This window comes from Antechinus flavipes, chromosome 1 (genome assembly GCF_016432865.1).
Source record: "Antechinus flavipes isolate AdamAnt ecotype Samford, QLD, Australia chromosome 1, AdamAnt_v2, whole genome shotgun sequence".
NCBI classification, from domain to species: domain Eukaryota; kingdom Metazoa; phylum Chordata; class Mammalia; order Dasyuromorphia; family Dasyuridae; genus Antechinus; species Antechinus flavipes.
Window position 1 is genome coordinate 62,849,782 of NC_067398.1, and position 19,777 is coordinate 62,869,558.

Below are 19,777 nucleotides of genomic sequence, written 5' to 3' on the forward strand. Positions count from 1 at the left end.
CTTGATCAACCTCCTAGGCTGATATTTTTCATTTGTTTTGACTAGATAAAAGAGGCCATTCTTTGTCTCTTTTCTTACCCAACCTTAATCATTGAATGGACGTTGCCTCAGTCAGAGACCTAAGAAAGACCTTAGCTTAAGAGAGTCAAGGTCTCCTACTGTATCCAGAGCTATTTCCAGACTATCTATATCTTGCCACTGGAATCAGATGGCTCCAAAGGAGAAAGTGAGGCTCGTGATGTTCCACATTCTTTCTCACTCAAACCCAATTCACTTGCAAGTCATGACATCACCTTCCTAATGTCATGGTCCTCTTTGAGAATGAAGGACAAACAACTAAGGAATGAGCCAACATAATTGGGACTGTGATTTTTATCTGAGCCTTAAAATTTAAGCAGAAAGCAAGAAAGCAGAGCAGAGGAAGCTTTGGTTCAGTAGGGGGAGCTCTCAGCTCAGTCTTTGACTTGAACTAACCTTTCAGAATGGAAGCCAGATTCTGTCCCTGGAAAAGAGCTCCCTGTGGGGAGGTAATGGTTAGACCTGTAGGTGTTGCTTGATGTTACCAAGGACCAAAAGAGTCATTTAAACCACACCCCATCTCCAGAATGCCTAAGACACATCTTGGAGACTGTCGCAACCAAGGCTGATCTAGGGACAAATGTCATCTGCTTTACCTCTCCTAGTTCATGCCTTATAATTGGCTTAATGAGGATATCTTGGCAGGGTAGAGTGTGGTGGCACAAAACTGCGCAGTCTTGTTTCAGGCAGATGTGTGTGAATTTAGGAGATAGTTAAAGGAAGTGGGACTTGCCTGGGTTAAGGACTGGGTTGAGTCAACGCAGATGTTGGGAGCTGAATGTAATTGCATGGATTTTTCAAAGCTATTTGCAAGGCTGTTTTGTAATCCCCAGGAGAGTGTATCTGGCAAGTTTTGTCAGTGATGGTGCCTAGTTTCCTGACAGCTCTTATTGCCACTAGGTCCTTGGTAATCCACTAAAAGTCATGAATTAGATGACATACAGTTACATGCCAGGACTTGGGCTCCATTACTGAAAAGCTAGGACTTAGGGAAAAATCACTTAGATTCTCCTAGTCTCATTTTTTTCTTTGATAAATGATGAGGTTGCACTAGATGGTCTCCATGGTCCCTTTTAGCCCTAACATTTTCTAATTCTTTGACCTAGTTATAAGAAGCCACATGGTACAATGGAGGGAGGACTGGGCTCGAAGTAAAAAGATGTGGGTTGATCCCTACTTTAGCTGTGTAACATTGAGCAAATCATTTAACTTCTCAGAGATTCACTTTTCTTATATGTAAAAAGGACTAGTAATACTTGTATTATTTCCTTCATAAGGTTGTTGTGAAGGTTAGTTTTATCAAATGATATATTTTTATTATATCTGTCTGTCTGTTATCTATCTCTTTTTATTCATCTATCTGTGTATCTATCATCTGTTTGTCCATCCATTCCTCTGTCATCTACTTGTCTATCCATTCATCTGCCTGTTGGTCTATCCATCCATTTGTCATCTATCTATCATATACCTGTCTGTCTGCTCATCCATTTATCTGTCTGTTTATCCATCTGTCCATCTATTGATATATCTTTCTTGTTTTATTTTTTTCTATCTTTCTGGCTGTCTTTCCATCTATTCACCTATCTGTCCACCTGACTATCTATCATCTACTTGTTTGTCCATCCATTCATCTATCTGTTTGTCTATCTATCATATGCCTGTCCATCCATTCATCTGTTTATCTGTCTGTCTATCCATCCATGTATCTATCATATACCTATCTGTCCATCCATTCATCTGTCTATCTGTCTATCAATCCAATTGTCTATGTATATTCTTTCTCTCAACCTATCATCTACCTATCTGATCATCCATTTATGGTTGTCTATACATCCATCCATCTATCTACATATCTTTGTTTTTTTCTTTCTTTTTATCTCTCTGTCTGTCTGAATATCTATCTATCATATACTTATCTGTCTATCCATCCATCTGTCTGTTTGCCAGTCTTCTGTCTGTCTGTCTGTCTCTCTCTCTCTCTCTCTCTCTCTCTCTCTCTCTCTCTCTCTCTCTCTATATATATATATATATATATATATATATCATCTACCTATCTGCCTATCTATATATATCATATTCATATAGCACCTAAAAATATACAGAGAACTTTGCTTACAACAAACCTGGAAGGTAAGCATTGATAATATTTTTGGAAAGGTTCTATGCATTTATCTATTTCCTAGTATAGAAACTCTCTCCACCAAGGCCTATCATCAATTTCTGGGGCACTGAAAGTTTTAGTTGCTTGCTTATAGCCATGTAGTCAATATGATTTGAACCAAGGCCTTCCTGATTATAAGACTCTCCCTCTGTCCATTATGCCAAGTTGTGTCCACTTTTTAAGTGTTATTAACCCCATTTTGCAGATGAGCAAATTGAGGGCAAGCCAGTTGAATTGCCCAGTGTCATATAATTCATAACAATTTGGAATTCAAATCAACATCTCTCCTGATTCTTTACTATTCTTTCCATTATATGAGGCTGTCTCTAATTTATATCAAGTGTTTTGTAAACATGAAGCACTACATATATGGGACCTGTCCTTTGTTTAGCATTCAGAGTTTTTCACAATCTGGCCTTCCTGATTTTCTAGTCTTCCTACACTTTACTCTTCTCCATAAAATCCAAAATCGCATTGACCTGCTTTGTTGCCCAAGCCAAACAATTTCTTTCTTTCTTTTTTTTTCTTTTTCTTTTTAAAACATATGCATAGATAATTTTCAACACTCACCCTTGCAATACCTTGTGTTTCAAAATTTCTCCTTTCCTTCACCCACCCCCTCTCCTAGATGGCAAGTAATCCAATATATGTTGAACATGTGCAATTCTTCTATACATATTTATACATTTATCATACAGCACAAGAAAAATCAGATCAAAAAGGAAAAAAAATGAGATAGAAAATAAAATTCAAACAAGCAGACAACAACAAAAAGTGAAAATACTATGTTGTGATATACACTCAGTCCTTTCTCTCGGTGTAGATGGCTCTCTTAAACAAGACCATTGGAACTGGCCTAAATCACTTTATTGTTGAAAAGAGCTGTGATTATCACATTTGATCATCACATAATCTTGTTGCCATGTACAATGTTTGGTTCTATTCACTTCACTTAGCATCAGTCCATGTAAATCTCTCTAGACTTTTCTGAAATCATCTGCTGATCATTTCTTGTAGAATAATAATGTTCCACAACATTCATATACCATAACTTATTCAGCCATTCTCCAACTGATGGGCTTCCACTCAGTTTCTAGTTTCTTGCCACTACAAAATGTCACAAACATTTTTTTGCACATGTAGGTCCCTTTCCCTCCTTTATGATCTCTTTGGGATACAAGCCCAGTAGAAACACTGATGGATCAAAGGGTATGCAGTTTGATAGCCCTTTGGGCATAGTTCCAAATTGCTCTCCAGAATGCTTAGATCATTTCAAAACTCCAGCCATGTATTAGTGTCCCAGTTTTCCCACATCCCTTCCAACATTCTTCTTTTCCTGTCATCTCAGCCAATCTGAGAGGTTTGTAGCAGTATCTCAGAGTTGTCTTAATTTGCATTTCTTTGATCTGTAGTGATTTTAGAGCATCTTTTCATGTGACTGGAAAATGGTTTCAATTTCTTCATCTGAAAATTTGTCTGTTCATATCCTTTGAAGGCCAATCCATTTTTGCACTCACTAGCCCTCACGCTCAGAATTCTCTCATGTCTGCTCCTTGGTTTCCTTCAAGATTCAGCTCAAATGCCACCTGCAGGAATCCTTTTCCAATTTCACTAAATCCTTAAGGTTTCCCTTCTAAGTTTCCTATACTTCTGAGGCAAACAGAGTTAAGTGACTTATTTAGAATCACAGAGCTAGGAAATTCTGATTTGAACTCATGAAAATCAGTCTTCCTGATTCAGAGTCCAATCTTCTATCTAAGTACCACCTAACTGCTCCATTGACTCCCTGAAGTCAGGTCCTCTTTGAGGATGAAGGACAAACAACCACAGTTCTATTCTGTGTCTTTAATTCACTTACTTATCTATACATTGTTTCTTCTCTTTAAATGTAAATTCCTCCAGGGCAAGATTGGATTTCATATTCCTTTGAATCGCCAGTAATGGTTATCATTAGAATGGAAGTTTCTTGAGAACAGAGACTCACATTCTACTTGCTGGGGAAACCTCATCATGACAAGATAATGTTATCTTGTCTTTTCTGGTGCTTTTAGAGCATCTATTTATCTTTTTTCTGCAGAGGAGAAGCCACCACTGCCCAGTACAGAAGTTCTTAATCTTTTTGGTGTCACAGCACCTTCTGTCAATCTTGAGAAGCCTTTGAATCTCCTTTCAAACTGTTGCACAAGATAAAATACACGGGATTTCAAAAGAAAACAATTATATTGAAAAAAGTCATCAAAATATTTACAGAACAAGTTATTGTACTCTAGGTTAAGAACCTCTGTTCTGATATAGTGAGAAATCTGTTTTCTTCAGAGGAATCATTTTAATTCATTTTAGTTTTCCTTAGTCCTGATTTTTGTTCCTTTATTCAGTTTTATTAATTTGACTTGTCTTTTGCTTTTCCCTTTTATTCTCCTGCCTCTTTAATTGTCATGTGCAAAACTGGACATACTGCTCTGATAAGTGTCTGACCACTCACTACTTCATGGACCATCTGTTTTATCTTCTTGTTACCAGAACCCAGGATTGGATTCACTTTAAAACATAGTGACATTAAACAAAATGGCAAGTGACTTAACTGCTTTTATGGTAATGCACTTTGTGGAAGGCTTTGTTTTGGGATTTGTTGAGAAATATCAGTTGTATCAAAACAAAATGTGTCAATAAAAGTAAAAAAGAGGCAATGTGGAATAATAAATATAGGTCTGGCACTAGAGCCAGGAAATCCCAGGTTCAAGTTCTGTTTTGGATACTTTTGGATCCTAGGCTCCTTGGATTGGTGGAAGGAGCTGGGAATTTCCTACCCTAATATAATCACAGGACTGAACTAAAAAGTACAGAAATAAATTTGGAAGTGGGTAGGATGCTGAATCTGTGATTTCATTGTATAAGAAATTACCCTTGTGGAAACTCCCTCTCCTAGTGCATATGAACATCTGCTCTGCAATTTATCATCTTGGAGAGTTGTCTGAAAAAATTAAATGACTAATCCAGGATAACTTGGCCAGTATATGTCACAGGAAGTGCCTTAACCCATATCTTCCTGACTCCAATACCAAATTTCTCTCCATCATGGAATAAAATATAATAACAGCTTGACCTTGCTTGAGGTTCTTTGTAATTTCTCGCAGTTCTTCCTCTACCACACTTATGTCTAGATAAGCATTTATTATTTTATATTTCTGTGTTTTTCCCCAAGTGCTCTTGACATTACTATTGAACTTTCCGCTCTTACTATTTTTTCAACCCATTCAAGTATTGTTGAACATTCTCTAAGACAGTACTGACACAACCCCACTTAAAGTCTTATGCAGACAGAGTGAGAACCTGGGGATTGAAGCACTGAGTTCATCCTTCCCAGTATTTTGTCTCTGGTAGAGGAAACTGAGCTTTGGTGGAAGGATACTGTCGTCTTCCTTGACATCAAACCCAAAAGATTAAGAACATCCCCCATAAACATCTTTTGGGTTCCTTAATAACATCTTATGAATCTGTCATCCATATGTCTATTTACTTTTTTAATGACCTCAGTTTTTTTTAATATGAATTTTCTTTTTCATTATAAACTTAATCTCAACTAAATAAGCATTTTAATATGCAAAGAACTGACAAGAGGATTTTTTGTGTTGTTCTTATATTTATTTAAACCTTTCTTGATTTGTATTTTTAGCTTTGTAACTTCTCATAGGGGCCATAGGTTTCATAAATTAATTACCTTATCTTCTGCTCGAACTATTATTCATTTTAATTGTCCAAAAGCAGAAAGATGCAGTGGAAAAAGTATTGAATTTGTACTAAAAGGATTGGGATTCAAATCTTGGGTTTGCCACTTATTTCTTGATCTTGGGGACCTTACTGGGCCTAGTTTCCATCTGTAAAATGAAGGGGTTGGATGAATGAATAAAAACATTTGTTAAACACATATGTGAAAAACACTATGGGTTACAAAAATTTTAAACCACAGAGTATATAAAACGTTTGCTATATGTGGAGGTTCTATTGGAAACAGGATCTGTAGTCTTAGCAGTCTTGATGTCCTTTAGTTTACCTATCTGATATTGGTGGTGAGGGTCATGGGCTCTCTAAGGGGTTGTTTCCATGGATGATGGCAATGGCTGCAAGACTGGAAACAAAGTTGGTGTTATTCCCAGGCTATTGGACTCTGGGTACTATTCATTGAAATATGAGGGGAAATAAAATCATTATTTACTTGGTAAAAAAAAAAAAAAGAAAAAGGAAAAAAAAAAGAAATATGAGGGAAGTGATAGTTGAGATGGAGGTAGTTTGATTCATTTGATGCAGGCTTTCTCTGTATCTCATTCAGGGTGCCTTGATGTTTTGGCAAGAGCTAGAGATACAGAGATGTAAAAAATATAAGCTAGGTATTGAGATACACACTTGTAATTCCTATTACAGATAGAAGCTGAGACTCCTGGATCTCTTGTGCTCAGGAATTCTTGGTTGCAATGGGTTAAGTCGGTTGGAAGTCTGATTTAAGTTTGGTATCAATATAGTGAATCCCCAGGAATGGGGGACCACCAGACTGTTTAACAAAGGGGGAAATGGAGTATATCAAAGCTTCTATACAACTAAGAGTGAGACTGCTCTTGTCAGTTGTCCTCTTCTTACTGCTGGCTTGGGCAAGAGAGGGAGACTCAGTGTTTTTTTTAAAAAATCCAGTTCTTTCCTTCAAGAAATTTGTAATCCAGGAGAAAGAGTTTGGCTAGATGGTCCTAAGGTCCCTTCCAGTTATAAATCTATGATTTGTCAATGTTGTGGGGGTATAATTTAGTTCATTTCCATATATATTTTGAAGCACTTATTCTGAGTAAGAAGTCATGCTAAATATTGAGGTAGAATGTAAAGATAAATATGATATAATCCTTGGCTTTACAGGGCTTTTATAAGAGCAAGATTGTTGTGATATAAACAATAAGATGATATATATGAGAAAGGTATAAAGTGCAACACAACTCATTTCTGGTGGGGGAGGTTGAAGAAGGAGGAAAACCTTGAAATGAGCTTAATGGATGAGGAAGATTTCAGCAATCTGACAAGAGATAGGGATGCAATTTTGGCACAGAGAAGGTTGTGAACAAAGCCTCTGAGACAGAAGAAGGTGGAAGAAAATTAGAAAGAACAAGAAGTACATCCATATATGGGGGTTAGAGGTCCTTAGTACTAGAGAAGAAGTCTGAATTATTATGGTATAATAATTATATTATACAATACTATAGACATATTTCTGAGCTTCTAAAGTTATTTTATGTTGTCTGCTAGCCTTCATATGTCATCTGTGGCTTCCTCAAAACTCACCCAAAATTCCCATATGATTTCTTATGATGATCCATGATATATTGAAATCACAATAGGGAAAGTCATGATGTGGGAGAGAAAAATGCAGTTAGCAATCTATTGTTGCTAAACCATCATATATATGAATGGAATTGGTTTGACATAAGGCTAAATAAAGGAAGGATCATTTACAGGTTCACAAGATTTAGAGGTAGAAGGTGATTTAGTTCAATGTTTTTCTTTTATAGATGAGGAAATTTGAGGCCCTGAGAAGTTAAATAACTTAAGTTAAGAAGTGTAGAGGTTTAAACCCACGCTTTCAATTTCACATTATTCAGTAGGCTTTGATCAGCTCTAGCCTAAATTGGCTTGGCCTCTTGTCTGATTCACCATTCCATTGATGATTTCCCCATTTGATGCTCTTTGCCTGATTCTACTGAATCTACCTCAGGACAGGGTAGCTAATTTTTGCCCTTTTCTGCTTCTGTTTTTAAGGTTGTTTTTTGGTTGTCCATGATAAGAAACTCCCTATTTTCCTTTTGAGCCTGGAACCTTCATTTTAAAAACCTTTTTTAAGTGAAATTTTTTCAAATGTATTTTGCAAGTTGAAGTAATGTATACTCACCCAATCCAACTTGTTCTCCTTTCAAAAATTATAGTAGATTTCTCTTAAACATTCATTTTATTTCTCTTTTCAAAGATAGAACATTTATTAAGCATCTACTATGTGTTAGGTACTGTACTAAGAGCTAGGAATACAAATAAAAAGGATGATAAATGGTTCCTTTCCCTAAGAAGCTAAGATAATGGCTGAAGATAGCATAAAGGGAAATTAGAGATGGGTGGAGGAGAAGATATGGGAATGCCTGAGGAATAATGGGAGGCCTGGAATTGAGCAAACAAAAGACAAAGCTGGCCCAAGGAGGACCAATATTCAAAGATCATTTTCAATAAATTCACCAAATATTTACTGGCATGCCTACTGTGTGCAGAGCCCTTTACTTTGCACCAAATAGGATGTAAAGGTAAATGAGATGATATCCCTCAAAGGATTTTCAGTCTCACAGCATCACATCCATAATGTGGATACAATAACTATACTTTCTAATTTTCTTCTACCTTCTTCTGTCTCAGAGGCAATTTTAGAAATAATTATAATAAAATTGAAACATAATAGAGAAGAATACAAGGTTTCTGCCTTCAAGAAACTTATAATTGAGATAAGTAAGGTACAGAAATAAAGACAACCTACATGTAATACAACTTAAAGTGCAGTATAGTGTAAGGAATGTACAGATTGTTCTAAGATATGGGAGAAGGGAGAGATACCTTTGTGATGGAAAACATAAAGGGAAATATCTGAACTAAATTCTATCTAAAAGAAAGATTTCTGAGCTGGGTGAAAAATTTAAGCATTTTCTATTCGTTGAAAGAACTGGGTATGTTTAGACCTGGCAAGACTTAGGTGATACATTACAGCTAAATCATATTATTTAAAGGCTTTTTGTGGAAAAGAGAGATTTGATTTATTCTGCTTTGCTCTAAGTAAGGATCAACCAACTATGGTTTATAGATCAAATTTGGCTCACTGTTTTTGCAGGGTCAAGCAGCTAAGAATTTATTTATTTTTTAATTAATTTTTAAATTCCAAATTCTTTTCCTTCTTTCATCTCCTCCTCTACCCATTAAGTAGATGAGAAATATAATACCAATATATAGTATATATATAGTATATATATATACCACAAAATGTGGTTTTGCATTAGACATATTCTGGGGTTGGAAAAGCAAGAAAAATAAAGGAAAAATATGTTTAAGAATGGTTTTTGCATTTTAAAATAAAGTTTTATTGTGTTTGAAAATGCAAAAACAATTCTTGGTTTTCAGGCCATACAAAAACAATCTATGGACTTCATTTGGCTTTTCATTTGGCTTTTTTTTTTTCACTCAAGGCTTGCCGAGCAATGCCTTGAATATAGAACTAGGTCCAGTGGGTAGAACATACAGAAAGCCAAATGGAGGCCAGATGCATGTAAAGAAAAACTTTCTAACTATCAGAACCATGCATGGATGGACTGGGCTGCCTTGGAAGGTAATGTGTTTGTTCTCAAGGGAGGTCTTCATACAGAAGGCTAGATGTGTACTTGCTGTTAGAGAGTACACTTGTGTTCAGATGCAGGTTGGAGGATCTGGTCCCTGAGGATCTTTCAGAATCCAAGACTCTGTGGTTCTAAGGTGTGTAGAACTGGGTCTGAGATACCTTTGGAAGTGGTTTTCCTTAGGAGGAAGATCAAGGGCAGAACCTCCAGTATAACCATCTATTGCTTTCTCATTCACTTCTTTCAGTCATATTCAACTCTTTGTGACTTATTTAGAGTTCTCTTGGCAGAGATATTGGAGTGGTTTGCCATTTTCTTCTCCATCCCATTTTACCAATAAGGAAAAGGAAGAAAACAGAGTTAAGTGACTTGCCCAACTAGTAAATCTGAAATCATATTTGGAGTCTTCCTGACTCCAGGTCTGGATGCTTTGTCCGCTGGACTACCTGGCTGCCCCATCTATTGCTAATAGCTAGCATATATATAATGGTTTCAGGATTACAAAGCATTTTATGTAAGCTATCTTATTTTATTCTTGCAACAATTCTATGAGGTAGATGTTATAATTGTCCTCTTAAATGAAGAAATTGAGTTCGGGAGAGGTTAAGTGGTTTGTCAAAAATTACATGCTTAGTGTTTGAGGCAGGATTCAAATTCAAGTATTTCTTACCCCAAGTCCAATACTCTATTATCTGCACAGCTTCATTGCCTCTTATTGTTATTCCTTTATACAATCCCATCCCCCTCCTTTTAAAAAATAATCTATTCTTTTCTTTTTGTTCTTTTCCTTTTTTCACTTCTGTCATTTCTTTTATGCTATTTCTAAGGAGTTGACAAAAAACCTGGCACTGAGCAATATTCAGCAAATTTTGAGACAGATAGATGGGCTGTTTAGATAATCTAAACTGAGTATTCTCAGTTTTTATTACAAAAGTAGATTTTTTTAAAAGGGGGTCTGCATTTTTCAGATAACTAGTGCAGATATAGATTTGGGAGGGGGGGCAGCTAGGTAGTGTGGTATAGTACAAAGAGCACTGGTTCCAGAGTCAGGAAGACTCATCTTCCTAAGTTTGAATTTTAGATACTTCCTAGCTATGTGACCCTGAGCAAGTTGCTAACCATGTTTGCCTCAATTTCCTCATCTGTAAAATGATGGAGAAGGAAATGGCAAACCACTCCAGTATTTTTTCCAAAACCCTGAATGGTTTTACTAAGAGTTGGACATAACTGAAAAATGTCTTATCAACAACAAACAACAAATATGACTTTAGGGAGCCTAGGGCACCTCTTTCCCTGCTGATGTTAAAGAAATGGAAAGGAAAAGTCCAGTTCAAGTGCATTATCTTTATTAGCAGAGGAATGAGCTAATAAGCTCAAACTATTCTCTCTTTAGAAGAATCAATTTTCTCCTTTCCTCTAGAAAACTCTTTGACTTTTCTCTCCAGGACCCAGGGCGGAGTACATGTTCATAGTGACAAGCTCACAGTGACTTCTCCTGTTTTAATGTGGATCAAGGTAAGAACCAAAGCTAAAAATACCTGTTTTCTTCAATTGACCTACATGTGGCATTAATTTGAACTTTTTACCATCCAAATGCTCTCTTCTGACTTTCTCTTCAGCCTGTGGAGTTTAAAATTATCCAACTTACAATAAAAGAAACTGAGCTAGAGCTCTGAGCCAATGGTACTTTATTAAAGGGTCCATGTTCCCCTCTAATGAAGTGGACTTCAAATCTTCCTCATCATCTGAGATGCTCCTGGTCTGCAGGACCTTTATAGGGTTTGATACCCAAATATGCAAAAGAGGCCTAATAAAATACAGAATTTCATTAGTTAATAGACTTTGCTCTTGAGGAACAAAATTTAAGATGGGCAAGACAAGAGTCATTTCTAGTGAACAAATGATCATAAAATGGTCCTGAAGTACAAAAGTAAGTTGGGGGACTTAACAAAAAACCAAGACATTCTGTTCATGCTGGGTTTGGATGTCGAATTCGAATAAAACAGGATGGATATGTCTTTGTCACCATTCTTGTGGCTGTGCTAGTGAGCTTCATAACTGGTAAACAAATAGTGAACATTACATTAAAACTTGAGGCCTGCCATAAGAACCTATTTTTGTCTAAATTTCCCTATATGATTTATGCAAAATATCAAACTGACTAATACTGATTGGAATACAGTCAGAATCCTAATGACTCATATCTCACAAGCCTGAAAGTTTTATTTTTGTCATTATTTGGCTTAGTACACAGCAATAAAGCCCCAAACACTAGGATTGTGTCTTTTTAAAAATAGAGGTAAGAGAGGCATTTTGGTTTATTAAAAAGAACATTCAATCAGGAGTCTAGAGGTTGTACTTGGAATCCCATTTCTGACTTTACCATCTATATGACCTTGAGGAAATTCCTTCACATGTTTGGGTCTCCCTCATTTCCTCAACTGTGTATGACCTCTTATTGAAGGTCCATCCCAGTTTATGCTCCTATGACCCATAAAATGAGGAGATCGTCTAAATGATTTTTAAGGTCCCTTTTACTCTAATGAACCAATCATTCTGGCCACTGAGAACCTCAGACTTTGCTCCTATTTCCCCATAAAGCCAGGTTATTGACTATTCAAGAAGCAAACAAATATTTTCATATCAAAATTTGATCCACTCTGTGGTTGATACTCCTGAGTCCCTTGAAGACAAAATGAGAGGAAAAGAGGATTTTAAGATTAGTGATTTGTAATTCAACTTGTTTAAAGAGTTTTTTGGGGGTAGTTGAACTTTTTTCTTTTGATTGGTTCCTATTTACTTAATTAATTTATTCCACTGCTTAAGAAATCCCTAGTCATTAGATAATTCTTCATTATCTGCTACAGAGCCCTCATCCATAATGGCAGGCACTTAAAATTTAATTTTGAGGATTGTGCATTTGCCTAATTCTGTAGTTCATTACAATCACTCTTGATTCTGTTTTTCTCCTTAGGCCTTGGATATAATCTTGGAGAAGATGAAGTCTTCTGGTTTCAACTTTTCTCGAGTCAGAGCTTTGTCTGGGGCTGGCCAGGTCGGTTTATAAAGCAAAACCATAAATAACTTAATCATGTACTGTAGCACTGCGGTAGAGTTTTACAAACCACATAATTACCCTGCTTAGAAAAGGGAACTCATCTCTGTTGGTAAGAGGCAAATGACTCCTATGGCATTATTACTGGGAAATTGCTTTCAGAAACAATTCCAGGTCTTTATAGCTTGTTCTCACAAAACATGTTTTCTATATCAAAATGAAGCTGTTTTGTTACATTATGAAATATCATTTTTGAATCTATTTAGCTATCCATGATCATATTATTGATTATTACATAGTGGGGGCAGATTTGCACTTAGTTCCCAAAAGAGTGAAGGTGGAAAGCTAAATTTAAAAGAGTGTGATAAAGTGGATAGTGCTCTGGATTTGTCAGGAAGAAATGGATTAGAATCCTTCCCCAGAGAGTTATTAGCTATGTAACGCGGTACATTCCACTTAATCTCTCTGAGGGTCGCTTTCTTCATCATGGGATAACACTAGCATCTACTTTAAAGAACTGGTTTCTTGCTGTTATGCCCCACCCCAAACAACTTCTAGAGGCCATGCCGGAGAAAATTCAGTCCTGGGAACATGGCTATCACCACCTATGAAAGTCTTCCCCTCCCCAAGTCTCTTTTTCACCACTTTCTTTGAGAATTCTAATTACATCAGCACTTCTATTGCTTTGGGAAAGGACTTGATGATTGTTCCACTCACCATTCTTGTGATTTCTCAGACCAAAACATTCTTCTCTGGCCACTATTCTCTTAAATATGTTGTCTTCTCTGAGGATATAAGCTTTTGAATTTATGTGCTTAGTTTAGTTTGATAAATAGCAAGTACTTTAAAATGTTTGCTCATTCTTTCTTCTCTTCTTTCCCTCTCTCCCAGTTTCCCTCCTTTCTGACTTCCTTCCTTCCTTCTCTCCTTTCTTCCTTCTTTCTTCCCTCCTTCCTTTTCTCTTCCCTTCCCTCTTCCCTTTCTTCCTTCCTTTTTCCTTCTTCCCTTTCTCTCTTCTTCTACTTCTTCAAGCTTCCCCTCCTCCTTTCTTCCATTTATAGAGTCATTATGATAATCAAATGAGATAACATTTGTAAATCATTTTGTAAGCTTTAAGATATTACACAAATGGCAGCTTTTATAATTGTTGTTATTAGCATATTGCAAAACAGGAAAATCAAGAATAAAAATGGAGCAGAGGGTCACTAAAGGAAGTCAGTCCTATATCTGAGATAAAGTTGAGCCTATACCTGAGATAAACTAATCTCAAATGTAAATCACTTACATTTGAGAATTGAATTAGACTTTAGGTTTTTAGATAATAAAGGCAAAAAAAAAAAACCCCAAAATTTGGGCTACATGGTTTTCATTGTTTAGAAGAAGAAAAGTAGCTCATATATTAATTTTTTTTGGTTTTTTTTTTTGTCCTGAATTTATAGGCAGAAATTTATGACATATCTTCAGCTGTAATTTTGCAAAAGATATGGAAACTCTGCTTAAATGTCTTCCTCTTATGTTGATATTCATCATTCCTTAATAGAGAGGCCTGCCCATTATTGCTAAAGCAAGGGAGCTACCCTGTCTGACATCATTTGCCCATAATGAGTGGGTCAGGGGAGGCTGCTATTCATTGGAGAAAGACTCAAGATGTCAGAATTCAGTGAGCCTGGTGCCTAAATGTACAAATTGGTAAAAGATAAATTGAAGAAGTTGAGGGAAAGAGACAAAGAAAGTCTCCTTCTCTGACTTAGAAGGAAGCCTTTGGTTATATTAAAAGAAAGAAGTGGGGCTGGAAGAGTGCATTTGGCATGGCATCTCTGCCCAGGAGTTCCAGGAAAAAAATCTTGTAACTATAGATCAAGCAGGGTGAATAATTATCCTGGAGAGGTGTCCACAAACACCGTATTGATGGCCAAAACCAAGATAAGGGTAGGTACAGTGATGAGGGTGGGTTCTTTTCTAACACATCTGTTCATGCACAGAAAAGATTGTTTTTCCATTTTCCATTTGTTTCTTTAAGGGTTTTGTTTGTTTGTTTGTTTTTGTTTTTGTTTTTACAAGAGCTGGTAGGAGGTTGTTCTCTTGCACAAATTTTATGCGTGAGAGGGAAGAGAAAGATGAAAAATAGGATGATTTTGTGGCTTGTTTACTTTCCTGCATGAGTTACTTTTTATTGCCTTTTAATTAAGTACCTTGTTATTTGAGTTGTGGTTCTTCCATAGTCTGTGAGTAGACACTATTCAGCAGAATGAGGTCTTGGGCTTTCTTTATCATTTGTATATGTACTCTACTAAATGCTCAGGTAGCTGTGACCTTAGAGATATCTGTGGTACTTGGCTGTAAAGGATCATATAGTTCTATATCTGTACTTAATAAACTATAAAACTAATAACCTACCTCTTCTCTGAGTTATATTTCTGCTTCTCCATCTACCTGCCTATTCTGTGGGCATCCCAAACTCATTGCATCCATAAATGAATTCATTGCTCTCTGCTTGTCCCTTACCCCATATTCACTATTTCTGTCAATGACATCACTGAACTCCCATTTATCCAGGCTTAAATTCTGAAAGTCATTTTTTTCCTCTTCCCTCTTACTCACATCCTACATTCAGTTATTTGCCAGAGCTTATTGATTTCACATATTCACACCTATCTTTGCCTTTCTATTCATACTGCACGCAGTTTAGACCCTAATCACATCTCACCCAAGTTATTAGTATAGATTTCCAGTGCTATTTTTTCCCCCTCTTTAGTTTCTTATTCTGTCTAGTCTATCTTTCACAGTACTGTCAAAGCAATCTTCCTAAAGCACAAGTATGTATGTCATTCCTCTGCTCAAAAGTCTTCTGTGGCTTCCTAATGCCTATCAAATAATATACAAACTCCTTAACCTCACAGTAAAAGAAACCAGTACTCTGGCTTCAATCTCTTTGTTCAGTCGTATTTCACATTATTTCGATTCACAGTTCTATGTTCCAGCTATCAAGGAATCCAATGATTCTCGCTGGTTTTTCAAGAACTAAAACAGTTTCATCTTATGTTAGGAAATCCAATGATTCCTGAAGATTTTAAAAGTCTTTTTAACAGTCTCATTGTCAGCCATGGTCTTTCAATGGTGAGCGCAATCAGCAACAGAACCATCCCCACGTTGGGCGCCAAAATGTGGTGATTTTCTTTTAAAATAAGTAGAATAGTTCTCTCTGGGGGAGAAAGGAGGTTTCTCAGAGGAGGTTTTCTTGGAGGCAGCCTTAGTATCAGTTCAGATCAATAATTACCCCAAATGCAGCCAGCTGATAAAAATACAAATGTTTATTTTCTCCTTTCAAAGTAGCCTGGTTAGTTGAGGCCTCTCTCTCTTCTTGGTTCCAAGAGCTCCTTCCGAATGTCTCCAAATCCAAAGGTTTTGTCCTTCAGCCTCTGCCTCTGCTTTCTTCAGCTTCCAGAGCCAGCACCAAGTTGAATCTGTCTTGCCTCTGAGAGAGCCTTCTCAATCTTCACTGAATTCTCAACTTGTAGCTTCTTCCTCTGAAAACTCTCCTTCTGTCACTATCCAGCCAAGTGGAAAATATTTCATGAATCACTCTCCACTGGCTTATATATGACTCTTCTGAGAGAATGGGATTATGGGTTTTCTCCCATAGTGCTCTCTGGCCCTAAGAGCTTCAAGGAAGGTGTGAATTCAGATATCTCATACTAAACCCTGAAATTTCCCAAACGTGTGAACTCCAATGAGTAAAGGTACAAACACAAGCATTGTATCAATTAGTTCTACTTAGTACCTTGTTTCAGGTTCTGGCCCAAAACATCTTCTTGTAAGATCAGATCAATAATCTATCAACTCTAATGAATTAGCAGTTTGTAAAGATTCCAACACAGCTAAACTGAACTGGTTTGCTATTTGTATTCCTTAGGCTCTCTATATGTACAGTTCATCCCCATTTTTGTATCACTTGAGCTCAGATCTTTATGGGTCAAAACTCTTCTCCTTTGAGAAATATAGTGTCTTTCATATTTGAGAGGGAATGGATCTGTCCTTGGCATAGGGACCTCCTCCTGAGGAAATTTCTTCAACCAATACAGACTATCACATGTTTTTCCATTTACAATTTTAAGAGAATTTCCTATGGGCATTAAGAGGTTGTGACTTTCTCAGGATTATCATCAAGTATTTATATTTCAGAGGCAACTCCTGAACCCAAGTCTTTTTTATTCTATGTTTGACTCTTCATTTATTATGCCATATTGCTTCTTACCTTTCACATAATAGGTGCAAAATAAATTTTTATTTAATGGATAATGATAACCTGTTGTACTAACCTTTTTTAAAGGGCTACATAATGGAACATGGTATTGTTACTCAATGACAGCATTTCAGTAAGTGGTATTTCAGTGGGAGAATGACATCCTTTAAAGGATTTAACCTTGGACTTTAGAACTTTCCAAATTGTATCAGCTTTAGAACCACAATCCTTGAAAATGGGCTCAGGGACTTTTCCCTTAACTTTAGACCTTTCTCCTTTGATAACTTCTTAACTGCACTGATCTCTGAGCTCCAACCAAGGCCTTTCCTGATCTTTTTGAAACTTTAGCCTGCCTATCTCCCTGGGTTTTGTTGTCTCTTTCTCTATCTGGTCTACTTCTTTGAATTCTGCTCTTGTCACCGGCTGCTCAATGAAACTTCCATCCAATTCCCTCTTTCCTTTAGATTTTATTCTTCTTTCCTTACATGCTAATCCACAAGAGATCATTTTCAAGAGAAAAGTATTTCTACAAAATAAAAAATAAATACCTGAAAAAGTAAGTATAAAGAAGTAAGGATGAAGAAAAATTGATGCCATCCCAGGCTAGATGGTACCTAAGCTTTCTAACCAAATAAAAATTTCCTGGACCTAGATGGGCTCTCACAATTTTATTTAGACATAGAGCTCAAAAACCATATTTTATTCCCTTTTCCTAGCCTTCTGAGTAATTATATAGAATGTTATTAATACTCATATGCAGTAAGAATCTATAGTTATATAATATTATAACAATAATTTATATTAATATCTAAACACTTTTATTCTCTTTTGGGATTTGTCCTATCCTGATCCTACCCTGGATCAATTAAATTTGTGTACTCTAAAATCTAAGTATACTCTGAGCCAACCAGCAAGTCTCTTGGTTGATGAATGAATTTTTGGTCATTCTACACTCCTTTTCCTATCTAAACTTTGACCATCTAACATCATCTTTTCCCTCTATTGAGGAAAAGATAAGATAAAAGCAAAGTTCATAAAAGATAATTCCTTTCCTTATACTTTCTAACATGTTGGGACAGAACTTGGTGAAGCTAGCCAAAAGGAGTGTTAACATGTCCATTAGACTGACTCATGTGAATACAGTGTTAAAAGTCTATTAAGTACACCTTTGCCAAAATCTGGATCACTGTCAATTCATGACTGCATTCTCTGGCAAGTGCCAGAGGTACAGATGTTTCATGATGTGCAAATTGAGAGATAGATGCTATAAGCCATCTGACCAACAAGAGAGACCAAAAAGCTTAAGAGCTGGATTTGTAGCTAAAAGTAAGAAAAAGCAAGTAGTTAAATTCCATAACAGTAACCCTTTGGCTAGTGGTATGTGGGTTATTCTCCCTGTTATTTATCCCCTAAATAACATCATAAAGTTGTGGTAATGAATGGGATTGATTAATATGCCTCTGATCTAAAATACACACAGCATTGGTCTAGGTCTTATATATTACTTTGTAATGGGGGAATTTATGACTACTTCCTAGACTATTTCACTTAAAGAGCCAGAGGCATTGAGAGAATGAGATAGGGGTGAATGAGATTAGATGAGAATTAACCTGAGTAGCTTTGCCCTCAACTACGACTGTGTAACTATAGTCAAGATGCTTAACTTTTCAGGCCTTCAATTTCTTATCTATAAAACGAGGGGGCTAAAATAGGTGATTTCTGAAATTTTTTCCAACTACAAATCCTTTGATCCTATAAGCTAGGGAGAATAGATTTAGATAGAGTTGGTAAATTTTGGATTTTTGAGATGACCTCAAGAAACTATTTATTTTCTCCAAGTTATCTTGCCTGTAATTAGGGTAAAGTCTTCATTTAAGACTGTACCAAATCTCTCCTTTTTTCCCACTTTTCAATTTGTTCCATTTGATGAACAAAAATTTGATATCCAAAAAACCAGAGAACTTTATCCACTGAGCCCCTTAGTTGCCCCTAAAATACTGTTGTGCTCATATACCATAATTGGTAAGACTCCATTTCCAGTACCAAAAAGTGCTACTAAAAATATCTATATGCATACAGGACTTTTCTCTTAAAAAAATCTCTTCGAGGTATATGTCTATAGTGACTGGTATTGCTGGGTCAAAAGGCATGAAGAGTTTAGTGACTTTGGGAGCATAATACCAAATCAAACCCCTCATTTTACAATGAGACAACTGACACTAAGAGAAGTTAAATTACTTGCCCAATGTCATATAGTTAGAGAGCATCAGGAGTGAAAAGTCTCTTCCTCTTGAGCCAGTGCTCTTTATACTATGCTAGATTTCCTCCCTGAAACCTAGGGATTACACCTTATTATTATTATTATTATTATTATTTTATTTAGTGAATAGTCTAAATGATTTACAATGCTGGAAATAAAATTTATTATGGTGGACACTCTTTTGAGTTTAGAACTTTCTTCCTCAGTTAGACTGATCTTTGGATTAGACATGTATTCTATTACCAGGCCTATGTTCAAAGCCTTTCAAGCGTCAAAAAATCTATCTGAGTTCATGTCCTGCTGGCGAAGCCTTTGAGAATACATCACTACCATTCTGAAACATCTGAGAAAGACTTTCCCGAGGGAGTTTTTTTTTTTTTTTCTAAACTTAATTATTTTTGGAAACAATAAATGTTTCTAAGAACTGCTACATTTTTGATAAATCACTTGAATAAAGGGTAAAGAGATTTCTGTTTACTTATCTCTTTTACAGCAACATGGAAGTGTATATTGGAAAAGAGGGGCCTGCCAAACTTTGAGGAATTTATCACCTGATCTTCCTTTACACCAGCAATTAAAGGTA

The 19,777-nt window shown here is 36.3% G+C and overlaps 1 protein-coding gene across 2 annotated transcripts in view; it reads left to right on the forward strand.

Annotated features, from left to right (window-relative positions):
• Positions 1–19,777, forward strand: part of XYLB (xylulokinase) — a 228,626-nt gene that overhangs the window by 25,917 nt on the left and 182,932 nt on the right. For both annotated transcript variants that reach the window (XM_051983961.1, XM_051983972.1), the window contains exons 3-5: positions 11,082–11,151; positions 12,611–12,691; positions 19,688–19,774. In XM_051983961.1, coding sequence (XP_051839921.1) covers positions 11,082–11,151; positions 12,611–12,691; positions 19,688–19,774 — 238 coding nt within the window. The remainder of the gene's footprint in view (positions 1–11,081; positions 11,152–12,610; positions 12,692–19,687; positions 19,775–19,777) is intronic.